We start from the raw sequence: 25,220 nt of genomic DNA, 5'->3' as shown, positions 1-25,220 counted from the left end.
CAGTCTAAATCCCACAGGGATTAATGAACGCTTTTCATTCCACTAATTTATTCATGTTTTTCTCGTTGCCATGCATCCACCAATAACGTAGCTCCATTTTCTGCCTTTAAAAGCACACACAACCCACAATTTCTCTATTCGCTCCGACGAAGGGCTAACGCTCGAAACGTCAGCTTTTGTAATCATTACGGTGGCCAATTTACCATTTCAACTTTGTTGATATATCCAAATTATTCCCTGTAAGTACAGCCGATCACGTACAAAAAATGTCTAGAGTTTTCTAAGGAGATGGAATGTATGTAGCAGAAACATTTAAAATATGAAATTTTGATTTCAAAATGTTAACCTGAAGTAGAACAGGCGTGTTAACAAAAACTGCAATGCTCAGCGATGTAATTTTTGCTGATAATTTTTTTTGAGCTAAAAAAGGTAACCTTTTTAGTAAAACATGCTTTTAATGACCAAAGTGAATATTTTCAAAAACGCTAAGAAACATAGTTGAGTACTTTTTAGCTTTAAAGGCACCTCCATGTGAATTTTTAAGGAATCAATCAATGTTTACCTTGTGACTGTAAATAGTTTTGTTATTCATTTTTACAGCAACATCTTCGGTAATAAGATACAAGACTTGAGCAGTACGACTTTTAAGCATGCCAATGAACTGCGATTTTTGTAAGTTCATTGTAAATGACTGATCTTTGTCATGGTAAATAAAGTCGCATGTTTTGCAATCGGATGAGATGTCGGCGTGAATTTTATTTAGAGCATTGAAGTGGGTTCACTTTCAGTTATTTTGCAGTCAGAGGGAAGGCTTGTAAATAGTTATTTGGGAAAATGAGATAATTGAACAGTTTATACATCATAATCTGAGGTACTTTTCACCTTCTACTCAAAATTGCAGGTTCATACATTACAACCTAATGGCTGAGCTGCCTAAAGGATTTTTCAATTATTTTCCTCACATTATCAGAGTGTAAGATTCCATTCTAATCATTTTACTCAATGGTTTCAAAAGGATATTTGAGGCGAATGTTGTATGAATTGCCTCGAAAAAAAGTAATAAAAAAATATATATCTATACAGCCAAAAACTAACGATAAAAGTCCGACGTTTCGGCGACATCTTGGTGTCATTGTCTAGGAAAACTAAAATAAATATGCGATTTCAAGAGTAACTAATAAGAATCCAAAGTCACTAATTTGCATAGGTCAGTCAAAGACCTTGGCGCGAACTGAGTCTGATTGTACGTTCAATCACGGTCGTAGTTGTTTAATGAGCAACATCTCATTAAAGAGACAATCAAACTTCTTATGGAAATTTTTCAGCACCTTAAAACAATTGTGAAAGTCATCCGGAATCCTGCCCGCGTGTCTGTAATCGTAGTGTTTGCGCACTGACGACGTCTCGCTTCTATGTCCATCAACACGTACGAAGAGATGGCCACGGGTGTATCTGGCATAACCAGTATCGAACTGGTCGCACTTGAAGTTATACTCAACGCATCGTTGATGAATGAGCTGAGGCTTTGGTTCGCTTGTCGGGAACTCCTGGGCAACCTTGCGGCTCGTAAACACTGGTTGGACAATGGTCTGGGGTTTCACAACGAGATCTGTTAACTGTGTCTTAACGATATTAGTTGATTCCTGGTCTTTAATAAAGGGTATGACAAGCCGAGTGGTGTTTGCAGTCGTAGATTTTAACCGCAATGAAGACTGTGATGCCTGATTTGTCTACAGCAAGGGACTTCCTCAACATCCTCAACTACACCCACTCCGCCATTAAATTTACTATGGAGGTCGAAAATGATGGAACACTCCCCTTTCTCGGTATTCGACTCCTAAACCGAGCGCCCCACATTGAAAATAAAGTGTTCATGAAACAAACAAACGGTGGTCTGCTCCTCCATTACCATAGTCATATTGATAATAGGTCCATGCGCGGCCTTTTGACAACTAACCTCGATCGCGCATATCGCCTGTTCTCGTCACGGTCTTACTTCACTGAGGATTGCGAACGACTGTAGTCTTTGTTCTCTAAACTGAGGTTTCCCTTTCAACTTGTGGACTCCACTTTTACAACCTTCCTAAACTTAAGGATCGCTAACCAGTTTTCATTGCGTTAAAATCTACGACGGCAAACACCACTCGGCGGGAAGGATTCCGGATGACTTTCACAATTGTTTTAAGGTGTTGAAAAAATCCCCTAACAAGTTTGATTGTCTTGTTAATGAGATGTTACTCATTAAACAACTACGATTGTGTTTGAACGCACAATCAGACTCAATTCACTCCAGGGTCTTTGGCTGACCTATGCAAACTAGTGACTCTGGATTCTTAGTTACTCTTGAGATCGCATATCTAATTTAGTTTTTCTAAACAATGGCGCCAAGATGTCGCCGAAACGTCGGGCTTTTATCGTTAGTTTTTGGCTGTATATGTTTATCGAAAGCATTGTTTATTGAAAAAATCATAATAAAAGGGTTGTGAAATTGTGACATGAGGCGCTGCAACTTGCATACAACTTTGCTACAGTAGAATAATAACAACTTTAAATATTAACGTCTCTTACTTTGACATGCAGCATGTTGTTATCATTTCAATTATTTTGTTTCAGCTCAGCCTTTTATAGTTCAGATCACAAGTGACTTTGGATTCATGAAAACATTCCCTATCACTTCGAATTTCAATATTGGAAATGATATGATGCTATATTTAGATTTGAAACGCAAATGCTTCAAACATACTTTGTGAGGCTTTCTTATTATTATTCAATCAATGAAAAAGAAATTAATTACTTTCTTATCAATCACCTTTGTCTTAGCTTGCAAAAATCACTGTTTTTCCGATTTCTTTTTAATATATATATATTTTCGTTCTCAATGTTCTAACGATGCACCTTTTAAAATTTCCTTTTCTTTTTCGAATTCCAGAACTCTGGACACCAATCTGATGTGCTGTCACCTTGATCTTTTCAAAGAGAATGCAGATTGCGAATATTCCTTTAATGACAACTTTGCAAGCTGTCAATCCATGTTCCGCAACCCTGCTCCAAGGAGAAGTCTTTGGGTTGTCGGCCTCCTGTCGTTGTTTGGGTCTCTGTTTGTAGTTGGGTGGCAGTACTTTTCTCCTGATAACAATGTGGTCCAGTCTATCATGTTGGTGAATCTGGGTATATCAGACGGCATCATGGGTATTTACCTTATCCTTATTGGTATAAAAGACCTCCAATGGTCAGGGGAATACTACATGCACGACTATAAGTGGCGCACCGGTTGGTTTTGCCATTTCAATGGCGCCATGTCTGTCCTTTCAAGTGAGGTGTCAGTTATGATGATTTCTCTGATTGCATGGGACAGACTCAAGAACATTGTGTTTCCTTACACATTTGCAAAAATTACGCCAAGGCAGACTCGTATAATGTGCGCAGTTATCTGGTTGGTGGGAGGCGTTATGGCATTCCTTCCCTTGTCTGGAATGCACTACTTTGGTGACTGGTATTATGGCAAGAACGTTGTGTGCCTGCCCCTGCAACTTTCCCCGCAATTAAAAGAAGGCTGGGAATACTCCACCTCTATCTTTATCGTCCTAAATTTTTCTCTTTTCATCTTCATTATGGTGGCTTATGTTGCCATCTTGTTGAAATCGTGGTCTTCAAGCAGACGGCTCGGTGCGCATGGAACTGTTCGTGAAATACGAGCAAGAGCACAAAGTGCACAGGCCAAAAGAGAAAGGGCCCTTGCCAAGAGAGTCTTCTTTATTATTCTTACCGATTTCTTGTGTTGGATACCCATAATTTCTATTGGTATCAAGTCGCACGTCGAGAAAACGTTTGATCCACCTGGTGATCTGGCGGTGTGGATTGCAGTGTTCGCCCTGCCGATCAATTCAGCTGTCAACCCACTGCTATATACCCTTTCTACTCCACAGGTAACATTTTTCTCTTTCTTTGAAATAGGGCAAACTTTAATCTTTAGCTCAACAGACACGCTGCGAGATAATTAAATGAAACAAAAACCGATAGATGGTCCCCAGAGATGTTGGCGATGATTTTACTTCGACGAAGGTCTCTTTTTTCTCATGACTGACAAGAAATACTTTAAAACCATCAATTTTAAGTCGAGGATTGCTTTTTATTGCAAAATAACTCGAAATGGAGACAAAAGAGTAAGAGATAAAAATACAGTAAATGATCGCGCAGCTTTTTCTTGTTGCTTTCTTTTTCACGTTTGATCATACCTATGGAGACCAGTTTTTACTAACAAGCGGATAAATTTCTAATGTATAGGTGCAAGCTGTGTTGAAACCAAAACTGAGGAAGCTGTGGGCCAATGTTCGATCTATTTTCCGCTGCAGTGGACAAAGTCAAAAAAGTTCAGTTTTATGTTTCATTTACTTATACTATAAGGTTTTGAAAGGGGATAAGGGTGAAATAGGTTTGAAATGGTAAAAAATACATTGTTTCCAATTAATTAAAGTAAATAATTGAGGCCACAAAGGTGTAATAAGCAAAATGTGAAAACAGAATTATTATTAAGATCATCAAGTGCCACAGTAGAAGTAGGTATGAAAAAATCAGTCAAAGGAGTGGCTTTAAATTCAAAGGTAGAGCTGGGGACAAAGGACTAAATGAATAAATTCAAAAGGGGCAACCACGCGATTTGAAATCTTGATTTAATTTCAATTTATGGACGCTGGTATCTTTAAAGACATTTGTTAGGAATATTGAACTGATTGGACTCAATTTGTAAACCTGCTCGAATTATGAATATGAGCGGAAATTTCTAAACTATTCTTAAAATATAAATAGATCAACTTCTGTTTCTAGTTCCAAGGCGAAGATACAAATCGGCTATTTAGCATTTTTCATAATCAATATTTCGAAAAGCTCGACATTAGTTTTTTCTCCGGTTTGAGAATTTCACTACAAATTGATTGTTTTTTCACGGCACAGAAGAAGCAGGGAATAATCAGCAGAGAAAAATCGGAAATGAAGACGAAGGCGCTAACAACGGTAAAACACGAGTATTTCCAGTGTAATTAGATAGAAAAAGCTTTCTCCCCTCTTCGGCAGGGTTCTGCGTGTAATAAATTTCTTTCGTTTCTTTTCTTCCATTGGGTAGTCCTATTTTTTTTGCACTTTTATCCTCACAGGAGAACAGATTGAAATGCAAGAAATAAAACACAACGAAATCCCAGAAGTAGAAGCCCCTAAACTGCCTGCTCCGCAATCAGGTCTGTACTCCATCTGTATACTTATTTATTCGTGTTTTTCTCGTTGCCATGTTCCCACCAATAACGTAGCTCCATTTTCTGCCTTTAAAAGTACACACAACTCACAATTCCTCTATTCGCTCCGACGAAGAGCAAACGCTCGAAACGTCAGCTTTTGTAATCGTAACGGTGGCCAATTTACCATTTTAACTTTGTTGATATATATATCTTACTAGACGTTCTGTTGTGTAGTATCGTTGAGTACTTTTACGAGTTGTGCCGTATTTTGACGAGCCCGTAGGGCGAGTCAAAATGAAAATAACACGTGAAAATACTCAGCGATACTACACAACAAAACGCCTGATAAGTTATTTATTATCCAACAGGCCAAACTATTATTTCTGTGCGACGAATTTCACGGATTTCATTTACGGGGAGTGCGTGACAGAAGTATGCGAAGCGGAACGGAATTGGCCCGTTGTTGTGTCGCAGTTTCTATTTTCTGCATTAAATGAAGAAATTTTCTGGTCGTCAAGCTGTTTTTCTTCGTTCGATTCATCTAATGAACTTGGAACTATATTTGCCAGCCATTCTGACTCTTCGTCGTCGAAAATATGATTCAAATTGTCCGCCACTTGTTTTTTTTTTTTTTTTTCGTAACTACAATCCAATTCTTCGCTTGCGTGATGCGAGAAAACTTGTTTAACCGATACTACAATAGACGAATAAAAATACCGCGCGATATTCGTACTCGTCTATGGCGTTATTTGTACTCGTCTAGGTGTAGTTGGATAATAAATCCAAATTATTTGCATACTTAATTACATTGATACGTCATTTCACAATTATTAAAGTGGACAATGAAATGGGAAAGCTCTGAACTCAATAATTCCTATTAGAATTCATTAATCTATGAAACGGTAGGTCTTGAAAATATTGATACATCTAGAGTGAAACCATGGGATTTCTTTTTTGCTCTGATATATTACGTATGTGCACTTTAAAAAAAGTAAAGATTAGGCTATGGTTTCCTCATATGACATAGGTGGGAAGAGATTTGGTGTTATCATCCCTTTACATAAGTAACATCTACCTTTTATTGTCTGAGGAATTTATCCTCGTTATCCATATAGCACAGATCTAGTTTGGCGTATTGACAATAACCATTCAATGTTTTAAGTTTTCGAATTTATTACGTGATAAATAAGTCTAACTAAAAAGTAACTATTTGCTTCATCGATAGCAATGGTATTCATCTTTTTGTCCATTTAGGTTCGGTTGAATTAATTGCTCAGCTTCAGCACATGCAACTCGAGGCAAGGAGAGTGAATGAAAAGACAGACCTAAAACTTGAGTTGAAGAAAATTGCTTCAGACAAGGGCTTCAAAATTGTTGACAATGAAGGATCAGGAAACTGTATGTTCTATGCTTTGTCAGATCAACTGGAAATTGCTTTGGGAATCAAAATCAAACATGGCGAATTAAGACAAATATTGGCCCAGTACCTCAGAAAAAACCCTAAACTAGTAAGTTGACGTCCTATACTCTATGTTAACCACTCGCCTCAGTAAATACTTACCCCTATTCACTTTTATTTCGAAGAATAGTTGTTTAATATTTCTGCATTGCCCGTTAAAAGACTTTCTGTGGCTCAAGATTTTTAGTAGAGACCATGTCCGGGTCACGGATGAATTTAGACCTCCTTCTGATAAGGGCTTTATCCTATGAAGAACGCAGGCAACCCAAGGTTTTTTTAAAGTACTTTGCACTTGAATCTCCCCCAGACAGGTCAATACTAATTGGATAACCTTGACTCTGGATAAGGCGGACACCAGATATTCGATGTTTCAAAAGGGAAAATGCCGGAGTTGAGAACGCTAATTCCAATGTAGATCCTTATGTTCGTTACACTGATTGGTTATTATCCGCACTTACTGTTGTTTAGTATCTCGTTGTTTATTTACTCATACGATGACTCCTTCCAACGTACTCAACTTGGTCCATTGTACCATTAACTTTACACTCTAAGTTTTGTTCACTATTTCACTACTCTCACAGCCGGATGAAACAGATCTGTTTCACTTCGTCCATGGACATCAATCATGGGCTGATTACGTAACGTACATGGAACAAGATGGCGCTTGGGGTGACCATGTTATTCTATATGCCGCCGCAAACTGCTACAAAACTTGCATTCACGTGGTCAGCAGTCTTTCCCCTGCTCATGATGTCATTTTACGGCCACAATGTCCTGTTGACAAAAGCAGGACACTTGTGTTGGGACACATCCATGAAGTACACTATATCAGCCTTCATACCACACAAGGTACAATTCTTTACATTACACATAGTAAATGAGGTGTGGGTTTATAATGATAACTTTTGTAATCATCTATATCACCCAGAAGGGAGGAGGTGACTCTTTTGTTCTCTGGTATAAGTCGCCGTCAAATGGTCACTGCCAATGTGAACGTCACATAGCCACACTGGAAGCGCTTCGTTAACTTTCTCAGTGGAACCTTAGGATAGTAATAAAAGCTTACAAAGAAAATGACATTACGGGCTCCTAGTGGGCTATTGACTAATTCTCTATGAGTGTACAAGCTTTGCCCTTCATATTGTGAATTTTAACAGTGCAGTGTCTTGTGAAAATATTTGGTTACAATATCATCATTACAATTCGGAACGAGTGCAGCTAACCGGCATATTTACTTCTGCGCGTGTCAAAACAAACCAAAACGCACGTCGTTTTTTCTATAAACTTTGAACAAATCGGCCTCATAAAAGGAAATTTTTTTCCTTCTTTATGTAGGTTTATACTTATTGCTGATGAATCATTTGACTCCTCAATCCTTTTAATCCTTAAAGAGCAAATGCGGCCGAAAATGGAACATTTTCGAAATATCGTGGCAGTGGCCAAAAAATCGACTCGGCTCATATCCTCAAGTTCGGTGGACCTTACAGTGAAACAAACCACTGAATCCCTCGTTTGGCTGAATATCGATTTATTTTCGAGAAAATCGATAATAACGCCAAAATGCCATTTTAGTAGCTCAAAATTTCAGACGAGTCTCGGAGTATCGCGCACCAATTAAAACGCTTGGACCGATAAAAAGTACCAAGTCATGAAAAGCAAATATAGTAAAATTTAGATTGACAACAATTTGAGCAATTCTTGATTGTTTGTATACACAATCTAATCGAATCCATCCGTCCTTCTTCTGACTAGATGGATCATGTCTACTAACGGTCGCTCGATATATCGGCCGACTATCGGTCGATATGTCGACCGATAGTCGGCCAATATATCGACCGATAGTCGGTCGATAGTCGGCCGGTACTCGATCGATAGTCGGCTGGTAGTCGACCGACTCGCGACCGATAGTCGGTCGCTAGCCGTGTCGACCGATACATTTTTACACAATCGATACTCGACCGATACTCGACCGATACATGACCGATACCTGACCGATACATGACCGATACTTGACCGATACATGACCGATGCTTGACCGATACAGCGATCGATAGTCGGCCGATATATCAACCGATAGTCGGTCGATAGTCGGCCGGTAGTCGGTCGATAGTCGGACGGTAGTCGGCCGACTGTCGATCGATACATTCTTACACCATCGATACTCGACCGATACTCGCCCGATACATGACCGATACATGACCGATACATGACCGATACTTGACCGATACAGCACTTATGCTTGACCGACACTTGACCAATACTCATCCCCCCGAGGGAGGGGGCTATCCTACGATAAAAGATGTAAACTTCTAATAAATAATACGACTACCTCATACTTAGGATGTAAATTTTGTATCTGCATTTGGAATCCAATTTAAATTTCTCTTTGCGCGTGTCGCCTCCTTCAGCGAATTCCAAGGCCTTACAGCGAAGTAATATATTTCTTATGGGTTACGTAACCCTTGCCTCGGGGTGTTGCTTGTTATGTTTTTACAATTGCTTCATTAGCAGTATATTCTTTCTTAAAAAATGTAAGTTTCACTTTGTTAGCTGTAATATACAACTTTTTTAGAGAGGTATCAACAATCTTTCTCACAAGTTTGAGATAAATATTTTCTTCTGATTCTGCCGTCTGTGAATCAAATCTCGCCTACACTTTCTTGATCTCTGTTCACTTAAACATTATGTTTATTTTTAAGGCAACAACTTGCACTTCTCTATTTTCCTTTCATAAAAATGTCAATGTTCACAATCCTGGATCCAACAATGATTTCATTCTCCTTTTCATCTTCCTGTGAGTTGTTTGGGAAAGTTTTCATTCATTTCATTTTATTAAAAATCAAATCCAATGCGAAACAAACCGTAGCACTCAGAGTTATCCACTTAAAACCTACCGAGGGACTTTTTTCATGTGGATTCCATTTCATCAGCCTCCTTTTGACCAGTTTCAGCTCCGATTGCTCTTTTTATTTTTTTCTTTTTGATAAATTTATTTAAAGCATTTTCTTACTTTTACATATAAAACAGGAATTAAAAAAAAGAAAAACTAAAATAACAAAAAAGGCAACTAGGCACACGCACACACATCCGTAGAGAAAGAAGAATACACACACAAAAAGTAGTTAAAGCAAATATATCTCCCCAGTATATAAGGCACGGCGTTGTGCTTTTGAAACGTATGGTAAAAATAATGCGAGGTCCGCCTTTAGGCTTGGCTAAATCTATTTCAACAATAGAGTGTTTCTATCTAGGAACTTTCGGCTCATAGTTGCCCCTCGCAAATTTGATGTTCTTAAAACAAATATTTTCCCAAGAAGCGAAGCATCGAGGCCAAATATGCTGGTTTTAAGAACATCAAATTTCCAAGGGGCAACTATCAGACCTTTATAGTTCACCACTAAATTTTCTCCTATTCTTATTGGTTTAAATTGATCACGTGACGCGCTAGAGTTTATCCGTGGAGAGACACTGTCAGCCTTTATTATCCAACTACACTTCAAAAAGTACAAATAACGCAATTGACGAGTACAAATATCACGCGGTATTTGTACTCTAGAGTACCGGTTAAACAGGTTTTCTCGCATCGCGCAAGCGAAGAGTTGAATTGTAGTTAGGAAAAAAATGGCCGACAATTTGAATCATATTTCCGACGACAAAGAGTCAGAATGGCAGGCAAATATACAGCCAAGTTTATTAGATGAATCCAATGAAGAAAAACAGCTAGACGACCTGGAAATTTCTTCATTTATTGAATAAAATAGAAACAGCAACACGACAACGCGCCAATTCCTTTTCGCTTCGCATACTTCTGTCATGCACTCCCCGTAAATAAATATCCACGAAATTCGCCCACACTGAAATAACAGTTTGGCGTGTTGGATAATAAATAACTTATTAGACGTTTTGTTGTGTAGTATTGCTAAGTATTTTTACTCATTGTATTTTTTTAATTATTTTTTCTTATTTTTTTAAAAAAAGTTTTAAATATAGACTAGTGAGAAGCACTTCTGCGAACAGTAGTTTTAAAAATTTTATTTTCCTACGCGTTTTGTCTAACTGTCGTAGAATTCTTTAGGGATTTTTACAAGTATAACTAAACACCTGTATTTATAAGCCAAATTTACAGGGGCCGATGCGATTTAAAGGCTTGGCCGGACTTACGAACAGGAACAGGCGAAGTTGTGAAAAAGTTGTGAAAAATTTAACACGTGTAAGACAAGGTGAGAAATATGTTTTGGTAGCCACGGTAACTAAAACCGTTTTGGAAGCGACTGCGACTTAGAGCCTATCCTTTTTAAGTTTTTACTGCCGCTGTTTCACGGTGTGCGTTACTACGAGAGGGAGACTTGGATCTCCCGGCCGCCTAAACATAAATCTCGGCCAAGCAGGACTCTTGTCTTTAAGACTACGTTCAACTGCAGTCATGCCCGTATTAAGAAGGTTATCAGTAATATTCTGCCAGACTTAGATTGTACTGTGTGTTACATGAAAACTGTAACAATAGCTAATCTATATAAGTAAGTTTTTGGGGGCCACGGTTTTAGCTAAGACCGTGGCCTCCAAAATATATTTCTCATCTTACCTTACACGTGTTAAATTTTTCACAAATTTCTCACAACTTCGCCTGTTTCTCTTCGTAAATCCGGCCAAGCCTTTACGGTCATAGACCCCTGTAGCTTTGGCTTGTAAATACAGACGTTTAGTTATACTTGTAAAACCCCCTGAAGAAGTCTACGACAGTTAGACGAAACGCGTCAGAAAATAAAAGAAGTTTAACAACTATTGTTCGCAGAAGTGCTGCTCACTCGTCTATATTTAAAAAAAAATTAATAAAAAAAAAATTAATAAAAAAAAAATTAAAAAAAAAAATTATTAAAAAAATACGGCACAACTCGTAAGAATACTCAGCGATACTATACAACAAAACGTCCAATAAGATATATATAGTACCCGTCCGCGGAAAATACCCGGATGGATAGTACTCATCCGTGAAAACTTTTGAATGGTTTGACGGCAGCGAAGTTAGGCAGATCGGAAAAGCAGTGACTTTTTAATTCTGACAGGTAGAACGTATTATTTAGCAAATGTACGGTTGCGAATTATTGACATTTGTGACAGGTTGTACGCATGTATAAATATTTGATTGATCTGCATTTAGTGGGTTTTGACTAGTTTTCCACTGGCGGGCGGAAGAAAATTCAGTGGTGAATAATAAAGACAGTAGAGTGTTTATGTCTCAGAACTATTTAAACAGTAGAGTGTTTCTGTCGAGGAACTAACCGTGCGGTAAAAAGATCTGTTGAAGCCTCCTTAAAATAAAAACGTATTCAGCATGGATTTCATAATCCTCTCTTTGGGGTGTTGCGTGATATGTTCTTACAATTGCTTTTTTATCGGTAGGCTATATCTTCGAGTTGTCATTTACATTCATTCGCGTCTTACGACCTGTCCTTCGCCCTCAAAATAAAATACCCATTGCATAGGTATTGTCGTTTTTATGCTTTAGTACAACATCTTTTCTGGAAATGGCTGTAGACAGTCTCATCCACAGTGAACTAATTGCATCACAAGGAGGCTGAGGAGAGAGATTGAATTGCGCAGGCGCCGAGTATGGCGGCCACGAGGATATTGGCTCCTCTTCTATTAGCTATTTTAATCAATTTTAAGCTTCAATTTTTTTACAATATATACTTGGATGAAGACTTTGACTCTCTCAAGCCTATTTGGAGAGGAAAAAGTTCGGTTGGTTGCGACGTCTTTGGAATCTCCTTCTCAGCTCGTAAGTGCTACTCAACAAGAGTGCACCGCCATGATAGACTTCGAAGGCCTATCATGAAATGGGTTAAACATGGTTATATACTGCTTGCGGCGACGGATTGCTCCCTGTTAACGATAGACATTACAGTTTTTATGGATGTGGAGACGAACCCTGGTCCTATTTCTTCAGAGAAGAGCTATGATCTACGAAAGCAAACCTGGTCGGACGAAAGTAAGATTTCATGTTATGGAAGAAACTATTTACTCGGTTTGAGAAATAAATCTGGTAAACCTTCGAGCCCTGTCTTAGAGACGCTTAAGAAACTACAGCTGCTCAGGTTTCGTGGTAAACGGGGAGGTTTGAGAAAAAATGTTCAGCATGTGAAGGAGAGATCTATTCAGAATATTTCTGTCGTCATTGGACGAAGGGCGGAAAGCGGGTTTGCTATTCCCCGGCTGCGGGTTGAAAAACGACGAAACCCTAGCAATCTCGTCAGTGTACCAAAACAAGTGGTGTCCTGCGAACACACCTCTGTTAGTTCTGGTCAGCTTGCTGTCCCTAAACTTTTGTTTATTAACATCTGTAGTTTGGGGAAAACAACTAGTCGGGTGCGAGCGGTTGTGGCTCTGGAGGCCGACTTAAGAAATAATGACATCGATGCTTGTGTTGTGTCGGAAACTCATTTAAAAATTGAGGTACCCGATACGGTGGTCAATATCTCGGGTTATAATATCTTCAGAAGGGATAGGAATTGGTCTGGATGCGATCTAAGGAATGGGGGAGGTGTTGCTATCTATACAAGGAGTAATCTTTCAGTTATTGATGTTTATCGTTCTAATTTATACGAGTTTATTTGCCTGACTGTGTTGCTGCCAAGTGGGAATTACATTCTTTTATCTGGTCTTTATCACCCCCCGAAGACATCATACCAGCAATGCGATTTAATGGATTATCTTCTTAATGTCTTTGACACAATGCTGGATAATCACCCAAACGCTACTATTGTTTGCGGTGGCGATCTTAATCACCTTGATCTCACGAGACTTAAACGCATTACTGGTTGGACTGCTTTAGTGGATTTTCCAACACGAGGGAATTCATTTTTGGATAATTGTCTTACAGATAAGCCAGAGCTCTTCGGAAAAGCTTTATCTATAAAGATGCTGATTAAGACGGATCACATTGGATTTATAGTTCCAGCGGGCAAGAAACTCAAGCCTATTCGTAAGAAAGTGCAATTTAGGGATTGTCGTGAGCATAGGAAGCAAGCTCTTTACCTTGCCCTCGCATCAGAATGCTGGGATGATGTTTTGGAGGCGGATAGTATCGAAACAGCTGTGAACATCTTAGAATTGAAGATCCTGGCAAATATTAACTGGTGCATGCCTTTACGAACGGTTTCCCTTTCGTCCCGTGATCCAAGTTGGATGACACCGCTAGTTAAATACATGCTACGTAGCAAGTCTCGCATCTCTGTTTTACGTACTAATAAGCATAGAGAGCTTAGTAGAAATGTGTTGAAGGTTATTGGCGAAAACAGAAGGATGCTTCTGGAGGGCAAAATGGGGAGCAGAGAATGGTGGAAAAACGTAGACTTGATATCTCAACGCCGGCGGTCCACAAACGTTTCGCTGGATAGAGAGACCGCTCAAGATTTGAACGAGTATTTCGGTGACCTGTGTACGGATGGCGATTACGTTGAGCCCGCGTTACTTGAAATTGGTCCTGAGGTGAAAGTCCCGGAAATTAGTGAACGATATGTATGGAACTCACTGAGTACTCTAAAGAAGACTGCAACTGGTCCTGACCAAATTCCGTATTGGGTGTGGAAAGACCATGCGGAGATCCTCACTCCAATCATTACTAAGCTATGGAATTTGTCTCTCGCTACGCACCAATGGCCTAGATCGTGGAAAAGGGCAAGTATAAACCCACTGCCAAAAGTTGATGTTCCAGTGGCAAGAGGGGACTTCCGGGGGATCAACGTAACCCCTGTAATAGCAAGAGCCCTGGAAAAGGCAGTCTATAAGATTCACGCCCAAAGGCCGGTAGAGGAACAGCTGTTGAATAGTCAATTCGCGTATAGAGAAGGAGGGAGCTGCACAGATGCTCTGCTACTTATACAGAATAAGATCTGCAAGTTTCTTGATGATCCCAAGTGCAAGGCAGTGCGGATGTTCGCGATGGATTTCAGTAAGGCCTTTGACTCTGTGAGCCATCAACTCCTTGCTGAGAAACTTAAGAGTCTACCACTTAACCCGTATATCATAAACTGGTGGTTAGGTTTTTTGCGAGATAGAAAACAAAGAGTTATTTTCGGGAATCATGTCTGTAATTGGAAAACAGTTAACAAGGGCACAACCCAGGGTAGTGTTTCAGGACCTTATTTGTTCAATATATTTCTTAACGATCTGGAAATTAAATTAGGGAACGAGACACTTGGTTTCAAATACGCTGATGACTGTACGATTATTGCTCCGGTATATTATTATAAAGATCACTCTGTAGACTTAATAAATCAGTTTTTACAGTGGGCAAGCCAAAATAGAATGAATTCAAATTCTACTAAATGTAAAGAGCTTATTATGTATAAAAAAGGTCACACTGCCGAGGCCTACAAAAGTATTTTTGGCATACCTCAGACTAGTACAATAACCATTCTTGGTCTCACGTTTCAGCCGAACTGCAAATTCAGTACTCACCTAAAAGAAAAGTTAGGTAAAGCTAATAAAGGGTTATACGTTATCAGATGCCTCCGCAAGGAAGGATGTAGCCAAGCAGAAGTAGATGTTTTATTTAATTCCATTGTCCTACCTAATATCACTTATGCTCTATCTGTGCATGGGGCCTCTGAGTCAGAGCTAACTATAGCCCAGCAGTTTTTAGATCGCTGTTTTAAACGTAAATACATATCTAAGAAATTAGTGATAGGTGACTTACTTAAAACGCAAGATCACAAAATTTGTCGCAAGGTTTCAACTATGCTGAGCCATCCTCTTAGAGCCTACTTCCCTGAGACCAAGATCACGAGGTATAATTTGAGAAATAAATCCCCTGTCATGCCCGCTATTCGCACAAACCGTTTTAAGAATACATTTTTTTAAAAGAATTGTTTTTAAGTATAATGTAGCTTTGTGAAAGTGTACTTCCTGTATTAGATGTAACATAAGATATGTAATTTTATCTTTTGAACAATAAAGACACACACACACAGACACACAGAGATGAGAGATCGCGCTCACATTTCTTTGGAGGGAGAATGGTAGGAGGCTCTGCGCGATAAAGAAGGGATATAACTGTTACTCCGCGTTCGAGAGGTTTAGACACGAATTTTAGGTGCTGCAAAAATTTTAGGTGCTGCACGACTTCCGCTTCTGTTTGCAATTGGTTTAAAAACCATTGGTACTGTCCTTCCCAATAGACGATGTACAAGATATATACCGGTTACTACAAGATATATACCGCTTACTAGAAGATATATACCGGTTACTACAAGATATATACCTGTTACTGCAATTTCTCATCCGAAAAGAGAATTACATTCTAAAACTCAAATTTGGAGATGGGTTTTGAGTGCATTCATTTCATCAAAAGCTTAAGTGACTATCTCTCTATTTGATCTTAAAAAAGGCACCATTTTTTTCAGGAGGAACATGAATTGAAGCCTGGAATTACTTTCGCGCTAAGAGGGCAGTGAAGTAACATTCTTGTTTCAACTTATTTTTCTTCCAGGACTTTTTTGTCCTTTTTGTTTCCCAAAAATTAGCTAAAAACAAAATACTTGGACTTATGAAATATTCCTCAATCTCGTCCCATCCCCCATTCGACTTTCTACTTTCCTGCAAGTAAAACTAATGATGATAATGGTAATTACGATAATAACTGATTCACATTGATGCTCGGCATTCAATCATTAGTTTTATTACAGCATAATATAAATATGTTTTTTTTTGCAATTTAAAAGTGGATGTTGGATAAAAGGAGGAATATTTGGTTACTCGTTCTTATTTTGAAAAAGTTGCAACAACCTTACTGCATAGCATTCTAATTTCATAATCATCTACATTCAAAGCCTAAAGAACAGCAACAACAAACCAAAATTTCTCACAACTAAGTTATCTTAAACATTTTCTTGGCACACATTCAAAGGTTTTCCTTTCGGTGTACTTTTCTTTAAAGCCTAACAACAAATAATCTTATATGTGAACGATCCTTCGCAGTAAAGCACTATTTGAGCAATAGTGAAAATCAGACCTGAAAAAAATTTTTGGCCTGTACGGGATTCGAACCACTGACCTCTGCCAGACCTGATCAGAGTGCATCAGACCTGAAAAAAAGAAATTTTTTCAGGTCTGATTTTCACTATTGCTCAAATAGTGCTTTACTGCGAAGGATCGTTCACATATACGTCTCATAACCGCAGTTCATACATATGTTTCATATGTTTGTTGTTGTTTAACAAATAATCTGTTAATAACGCATTTATTATAGGATGCACATATTTTAAAATTGAGTAATTTGTTATGTGGTGCAAACTATACCAAGAAGCACTTGAAATAAAACGTTTAAACCCCTCTGCACAAGAACCTCAATAGCCTAATATTTGAAACAGGTTATTATTTGATATAAAACTAAAGGGTGCACACCTGTACAAATAAGATAGGTCAGCATTCTGGACTTCTTGGGAGAAACAGATTTATTAAGTTTTTCTAATTACATGCCGGTGAATAGTGGGGGGGGGGGAGCTCATAAAAATACGGGGCGGGGAGGGTACGGGAGGCGGAAGAGGAACGGGTGGGAAGCGGGAGAGAAATTCAAAACGCTAATTGGTTAGCTAGAAAAAAATTAACGTATGTAGGGCAAAAGCATTTTATTAGGTCTTAACACAAGTCAGTATTTTACGGTGTAGTAAAAGGTCTTTACATCTAGGAAGGATCGTCCGTTGCAAATTATCGAGGGAACGTTCTGCAAAATTAGGAATAGAACTTTCGTGGATCAATTTAACGTTTGTTATTGGCCAGCTAGGCCATGAGGCATGAAAAGGATTGATGATGATTGACCAATTAAGTTAAAAAGCTGTTTTGCATAATGTACATATTTTGTGGGGTAGATTCGACCTCACAAGTTTAAACAAAAGCCTTTTGTTGTTTGTTGTGCTGAAGGAATTGTGCCGAGACTCGGCGAAGATGGAATTGAAATCGTCGCAAAATTATCGGCGTGTCGAATAAGCAGCACCAGGGGAGAGAGGTTGGGAAGTCGCTCATGAGGGCGCTGTTCACACAGGGGTACCTAAAGGGGAAAATGCCCTTCACTATGGGGTAAAGGTTTATTTTTGGATAAAGGTTTATTTCACAAATACATACATGGCAGCCCTCTAAGGGGCTGAATTGCGTATTTCCAAAAATTGTAACAGAATATCTAATAGTATGACTACTGTAAGAATAATAATAAGCCTAAAAGTGAAATTGAATAATGTAAAATGATAAAACCCATCATTAAAATTAATAAAGCTATATTTATATAACATCATGCCCAATTCAAGATTTCAATAAAAATGTGTCCCTGAACCTATATGTTTTCCACATTGGTGTTTCGAAACGCCTGCATCCTCTTAGATGGTAAGACGACTTATGGGCTGAGGGTAAAAGATTTCTTAACCAGTTACTCTTGTCATTTAAAATAGAATTAAAGGTCTTCTTACAAATATCTTCATTGTAACGTTCAATGCTTGGTAGTTTAGTGCTGACTAAAGCATCGCTGTTGTCTATCACCGGGAAAATAACAGCCAGTGCCCTTTTCTGGATATAAGTTAGTCTTGCAGCGAGAACACTGGCGGCGTGCTCGGCTTTCAACAAAAGGTTGATAGTTTTAAAAATATCTAGTTTTACTGGATAGTTTTACTAGTAACGTTAATAAAAGAGAAGAAAAAAATGCATTTTTCCAAAAAAATTCTAAGGAATTAGAATAACGCTAAGTTAAATTGCTGAACTAACAAAAATCAGTGATGTTTGAGGGTTGTCGTTCTACTTTAGTCTTTCCGATGAAAACACTGGCGGCGTGCTCGGCTTTTAACAAAGAGGTGATAGTTTTAAAACTATCTAGTTTTACTAGTAACGTAAAAGAAAATTGAGGAATTGAGAATTGAGAAATAGGCTAAGTTAAGTTGCTGGACTAAAACAATCAGTGATATTTGAGGGTTGTCGTTCTACTTTAGTAAAAACAGTAAAAACACTGGAGGCGCGCTCGGCTTTTAACAAAGAGGTGATAGTTTTAAATTGCTCCTCCATCCTTTTTGTCGACAATAGAACATCGCGTAATTAAAGTTGCTATTGTTGCGGTATGATCATTTTAATCGGCTATCTTCGAATTTACCTCTTGAATTTCGTTTTTGTAGTGGTAGCGAGTTTGAGTTTCCCTCGTGAATTAATAACTCATTGTTTGGCGCTAAACCTATTGTTTCAAGATACGCGTATTACCTAACACGCATATTATTGTAAGAGGATAAATAGATACGTGCCTTGCTTCAAAAAGTAAGAAGAGAAGGCAACCGGAATTGTAAGTAGTTTAATTAGTGATTTTCTTTTTATAACTTTCGCAATTCCTGTAGTTAGCTGTATCTGTAAAATATTGTAACGTATGTATTTTCTTTCCTTTGTATACGTAGTTTGACAACGTAAAAGACAAAACTTAACTGTTGTTAAAGTCAGTGTTCATAAATCTGCTTAGTCGACGTCTCCTCCGAAAGGATAAACATATATCCAGTTCAGAAGCAAATAACAACAACATTGTTCAATTCAAAATACATGATAGGGAAACGTTTGTAAAGTAAAAAGCAAGAGCATAGTTTCTTTCATGGATGGTGGGTTGGGGGCTAATAGTACAGAGAAAGGTGGCTAATTGCCCAAAGACGAGGGGCTAATCGTCTGGGGCTAATTGTCCAGGGGTTGAGTTGTCCGGTAACCGATACCAGTAATCGACATCCTAGCGCGGGTAGGTAGGTAAATAGGTAGGTAGGTAGGTAGGTAGGTAGGTAGGTAGGTAGGTAGGTATACTTTATTAAATGAAAGAAACAGGCTAGCCCAAAGAAAAATCAGCTGGTTTACATAGAGGGCGTGTTTGTACATACGTAAAAAAGAGATTGCAACTAATAATACAAGATTAATAATGTCGTTGGTCTATAATCTTAAGAGTTTAACTATTATGAACTAAAGTCTAGTCTAAGTTGGAAAAACCATATCTATACCCTAAAACTAAGTAAAACTGTCAGTCTAATTGCGAGGCTAAAACATTTCGTTCCTAATGGAACTCTTCTTGATAGTTATAAATCCCTCATTGCACCTTTTATAACGTATGGATTAACTTCTTGGGGAAGTGCATCTAAGACCTTGTTAAATGGTCTTCTTGTCTCACAAAAACGCTTACTCCGTCTTATTCACTTTGCCCCAGTAAGGGAGCATGCAATACCCTTTCAGTTTTTTGAAAGGAAAACTTCTTCCACTAGAATTACAGTATTATGAGAAAATTGCTAATTTAATATACGACATCAATGCTACCTCTGCACCAAGTAATATTTCGAATTTGTTTTCGAAAATTTCCAGCGTTCACTCTTACGGCACACGTTCTTCAATGTATGAGCATTTTTATACTAAAAATTCCTTCGCTTAATGTTAAAAAAAAGGCTTTTTCACCTGTTGGCCTTAAAACCTGAAATGGGATACCAACTAGTCTCAAAAACTCATCCAAGAACTCTCTTAATAAAATCCATAAGAATAAAATTAATGGAAATCCTAGAAACTGAAAACTCCCGTGTTGAAATGCATATCATAACTTCAATACCCGCACTGGCCTTCAAACAAATCATATCAATATGACTTTCCCAGCTCAGTTTTTCACCTATCTGAACTCCCACGCATTTATGTTTAAGTTCGTGAAACGGGTATGTTGTTTACCACAACGGATTGTTCGGTATTCTTATTGTTCAAATTATACGAGGAGCCAATACACATCAATTTAGATTTACAGGGGTGCATTTGAAGTTTGTTTTCTATGCCCTTTGTACACATGATCATCGATATGGTCAGTAATTGAATCGATACTTTACCGACACTTAAACGAAACTTGACCGATACTTGACCGATACTTGACCGATACTTGACCGATACTTGACCGATACTTGACCGATACTTGACCGATACTTGACCGATACTTGACCGATACTTGGCCGATGCTTGGCCGATACATGACCGATAGTTGATCGCTACACATCGGTCGACATATCGGCCGATAGATGACCGATATATCGGTCGACTGTCGGTCAACTATCGGTCGATATGTCGACCGATAGTCGGCCTATAGTCGGTCGACAGTCGACCGATAGTTGGCCGATATGTTGACCGGGACGGCCGTTATTAGACATGATTCGACTAGATTAAATATAGGTCAAAATGAACACGTTATTTAATTGTGAACTAAACAGAATAATTGACCCGAAATCTGGCTTTTGGAAGGCAAAGTATAGTTCTTTCGATCTTCGAAGGACTTTTCGGAGAAATTGCTCAGTGCGATTTAATTAAGTTTTAAAGTAAGGTAAAATGCACAGATTTGACGGAGCCGTCAGTTGGTCAAAAGTATACACATGCACGCGCAAACTCGACTGTCTCGCATTTTAAATCCAAACTGCAGCTTTTTGAACAAAATATCCACTTACCCTGCACGTTGCTGTAAACAATCATTATCAGGAGGTGTTGACTATCCTTCCAAGTTATGTTGCTATTGTGAGAGCGATGCAATAATATCCGGACTGCAATCCTCTATATTGATATAGTTATAGCAGATCTACGGAACTGATGATAAGTGATTGAAGGTTAAGGTGCCTACGGGAACCCTTTTTGATGGAGGAGACTCATCGTTGGTGTACATTGATACAAGAGTAAAATATATACAGTAATTTGTGCGATTTCAGTGAGCACATTATCTAACTTTTCATAATGTTAAGATACATTCAATTGAAAGTTATTAAAAAAAAAGTCTGACTGAAAGTTAACCTCAGCTTGGTGTCAGTCATTTTAGATATATGCGTCGATACAGCAACTGTGGCCGGTTTCAGTGAGCCAATCACTTTACTTTAATAATGTCAAGATGCTCTCAATTCGATTCTTTTGCAAAACAAACAGCTGACCGAAAGCGAACAGCAGCTTCACCTCTGCGTTGATAGAGTCAGAGGTTGCGGGCTCATACGTGTAGGTCTTATTTAGGCACTCATTGCGTACCTAAGGTAACAGGGATAATAGTTATATGGTTAATTGGTGGCCCTTCAACAAAAGCTGTACCAAGTTGAAAAAATTTACCTCTGTCTCAACACTCTCTCTCTCACTTTTATCTCCCTGGTGATCTCCCAAAATGAAACAAACAAACAAACAAACAAACAGAATAACATCATTCAATAAGTACCTTCTGTTTGTAATGTACTTCGTAGGTCGAGAAGAAGAAAAAAAAGCTAAGACTTAAGAGTCAAGTGAGCAAGATAAAAACAATGAAACTCCTAGCTAACTGGGCCAATTACCTGGCCTACCTGTGGGCCGGGTTTATAATGAAATTCACCTTATCTATTTGACGGCAATAGTGTTAGCCTGCACAATGACTATGAAGGTTACATTATAATTGTATTCTATACGTCACTCTCAGAGTTCTCATACTTCATTTAAACCAATAACTTTGTTATCACACAGCAGGAAAATCTGAGGAGCAACTGGAGAGTCAAGAGATTCTAGGGCAAAGCTGCAAAGGTAAAGAAGAAAATCGTTTTTACTTGGTCAATCAAGATATCAAGGCTCTATATGAGTTGCTATAGAATATTTCAAATTTGGTAGAAACTGAAAAAAAGAGGTCTTAAAATTCTTAGATAAAAACACTACTGAGTGACTGAACACTCATGTATCTTTTATCAAGAAAATCTACGGGTAGGCCTTGCATATGCACTTACATATGCCTTGACGCAACAGAGATAGTGGTGACCGGGTAAACTGGTGGCCCCATAGCAAATGCTTTTAGAGGTCCTAGAATTTACTTGTGACCGTTTCAACGCTCTCGAATAATCAGTTATGTTTCCAAAATTTCGATCACGTGGTCGAACAAACATCAATGGGTTAGTATGATTTGCTCAGGTATTTCTGGAGGTCAAGAAGGAGGAAAAAATCCTGACACTGAAGAGCTAACTGAGGAAGGTAAATATGAGGTTTTTTTCAAGGAAATGTACATTGCTTAGCATAACTTTAGTTTACTTACGCATGCAATTCAAGCTTATTATTATCATTATAATTATCATTATTACTATTAGCTTTATTATTATTATTACTATTATTAATAATATTGATATTATTTGTCACTCAAGAGTTAAAGGCACTCATTCAGTACACGAGAAACAGAGACAATGATGATTGGGTATATTAGTAACCCTCCAGCAAAGGCTTTAAAAGATGGTCAAAGTTTATCTCTGACTGTTTCTACGTTCTCGAATAAGCATTAATCTTCCTAAAATCTCGATCACTTCGTAAATTGTAAGTATTAAACTAAACATCAATCGTTGAGTTCAATTTGTTTAACATGTATTTCTTCAGGTCAAGGAGAAAAAAAGCCTGACACTGAAGAGCTAAGTGAGGAAGGTAAATATGACGTTTTTTTAGGAAGTGTACCCTGCTTAATATTAATATATTTCTGCATACAATTCAAGCGTGTTATAATTATAGTTATAATTATGATCATTCATTTCTATTATTGCAATTATTGCCACTATTATTGATATCAATATATTATTATTATTATTATTATTATTATTATTATTATTATCATTAATATTTCAGCCAGGGAATCTGAAGAGAAAGTGGAAAGTGAAGACACTCCTGACACTGAAGAGCTAACTGAGGAAGGTAAAAACTTTTATTTCTTAGGAACTGTACATTGCTTAACATAACTTTAATTCATTTCTGCGTACTGTTGAAGTTTATAATTATTACTATTATTATTATTATTATTATTTTTAATATTCTATCTATGTATTCTACTTATTTCAATCAGAGTCAGCAGATTTTTAAATACATTTTGTTTTGAGATCTTCCTTAGCAACCTATTACTAATGTATTTACATTTGAAATTTAGTTATTTTCGACATATGAAAATATAAAGAGCTATAAATTCCATTTTAAATAGATTCTATCACTTGAAATAAAGTTACAGTTCCTCCTCGGTTTTTTTTTTTAATATTCGTATTATAAGATTGCTACTACCTTAAGATCATTATTTCTTATGGAATTAACGGCAGACTGGGCAAATTTAATGGCTTAATAGAGGGGCAGGGTTTTAAATGGTACTTATACCTTTTTGTAATTCAGAACTTTGTTATCCCACAGCTGGCGAATCTGAGGAGAAAGTGGAGAGTGATGAAACTCCAGTACCTAGTGAGAAAGGTAAATGACAGGAAAGCTTTTTATTGGTCACTTCAGAGGTTAATGCACTAAATCAGCTGTGGAAGCATATCTTTCATCTTTCTAGTCACTGGAAAAATCAGTGATTCTTTAATAAGTTCAGGTAAGAGACAAGATTGAAAGACTGAGTACTAGTGTCCTTTTTTTGGCAAATACAGAACTTTATGAAGCCAATAAAGTTGAACAAGAAGAGAAGGGGCTTGAGCCTGACATGGAGATTGCAGATAAGGGTAAAATTCCTAATAAATCAGTCAATGTACACTCAAAGCAGTTATATCGTGAATGATAATCAGTCTAACTTATCGCCTGAAGAAAGTCGAAAAAAGAAGTCCCTGAATTGAAAGCACAAAACAGAACACTTGAGAATTATTATGCGTCGTCACAGTGAAGGGCCAGAAACTGTCTTGAAGTACTGAAATTCAACATTGTCACATTTGAATTTGTGGAGCTGAATTACTTTTTATAACATTTATAGCTTTACAGATATTTGCTCGGATATATAATACATAGCTGCCACGTGGTACATCTCATTAAATCCAAAAAGTGGTTATGACATGGTGTACCTCAATTTTTAAGACATTTCAACACAGACAGGTGAGCATTGTGTTTGAATTAATAGACTCATAACATGGTAACTTAATTTGTACATATTCCTATCTCTTTTTGTAACAAGGTCAAGAAAAAGTGTTTGATACCAGGCTTTAGCTCTCTGTAAACGAGCCAAGGTAAATGTTTATTATGTTTGTTTTAATATTGAAACCACCGACTGACGGGGTGCGGAAACAAAGCTCATGAAAAGGTTGTGTTTTGATCCATATCTCATCAAACTGTTAAAAGTCTGGAAAGACTGGAAAGCTGTAAGACTACATCAACTTATTGGGCTAATGACTGTGAGGCTGACCGACCTGTCTATCTAACTGCTATTGAGACTATCAGGTTTAGTTTTTGCCTGAACTTTTGCCGGATTGTCTGCCTGACTGTACGCTAAACCAGTTGGCAGGGTAATCGCCTGACCCATTTTTATGGCTGCCTGCCTGGAACAGACAGCCCAAACGGATTGCCGACCTTCTGATTGTCTGATCGGTAGATCAAGTAACCAACTAATTAGATATGTTTTGCTTTCGTTTATCATTGTGCTTTTCTCCTTTTTATCAGTAAAGAGACCGTCAGGGCTGGAGAAAGGAATAAAAGAATTCACCGGAGAGAAAAAAAGGATTTCTAGTAATCATCACGTACAGTGTCTGTGAAAGTAGCTTAGTGAACAAAATCTGACGAGTTTTCGTTTCCCCTGATTT

General features: G+C 37.9%; 1 protein-coding gene across 1 annotated transcript; it reads left to right on the top strand.

Annotated features, from left to right (window-relative positions):
* The first annotated feature begins 7,274 nt into the window (after positions 1-7,274).
* LOC111322704 (uncharacterized) lies at positions 7,275-24,223 on the top strand. Its single transcript, XM_088748718.1, has 7 exons — positions 7,275-7,536; positions 22,174-22,230; positions 22,609-22,668; positions 23,062-23,106; positions 23,305-23,370; positions 23,851-23,907; positions 24,084-24,223. Exons 1-7 carry the CDS (start codon positions 7,335-7,337, stop codon positions 24,209-24,211), a joined length of 615 nt encoding a protein of 204 aa, XP_088604844.1. The 5' UTR covers positions 7,275-7,334; the 3' UTR covers positions 24,212-24,223.
* The last annotated feature ends 997 nt before the right edge of the window (positions 24,224-25,220 follow it).

The sequence above is a fragment of the Stylophora pistillata genome, chromosome 2, assembly GCF_964205215.1.
Source record: "Stylophora pistillata chromosome 2, jaStyPist1.2, whole genome shotgun sequence".
NCBI lineage: Eukaryota > Metazoa > Cnidaria > Anthozoa > Scleractinia > Pocilloporidae > Stylophora > Stylophora pistillata.
The sequence above is the reverse complement of the archived record's forward strand: the minus strand, read 5'-3'. Positions and strand labels throughout refer to the sequence as shown.

Coding starts and splice junctions, on each gene's coding strand:
- LOC111322704 (XM_088748718.1), top strand. CDS start 7,335: ATGGAACAAGATGGCGCTTGGGGTGACCATGTTATTCTATATGCCGCC. Junction 7,537..22,173: donor CAGCCTTCATACCACACAAG/GTACAATTCTTT, acceptor GTTATCACACAG/CAGGAAAATCTGAGGAGCAA. Junction 22,231..22,608: donor TCTAGGGCAAAGCTGCAAAG/GTAAAGAAGAAA, acceptor TGATTTGCTCAG/GTATTTCTGGAGGTCAAGAA.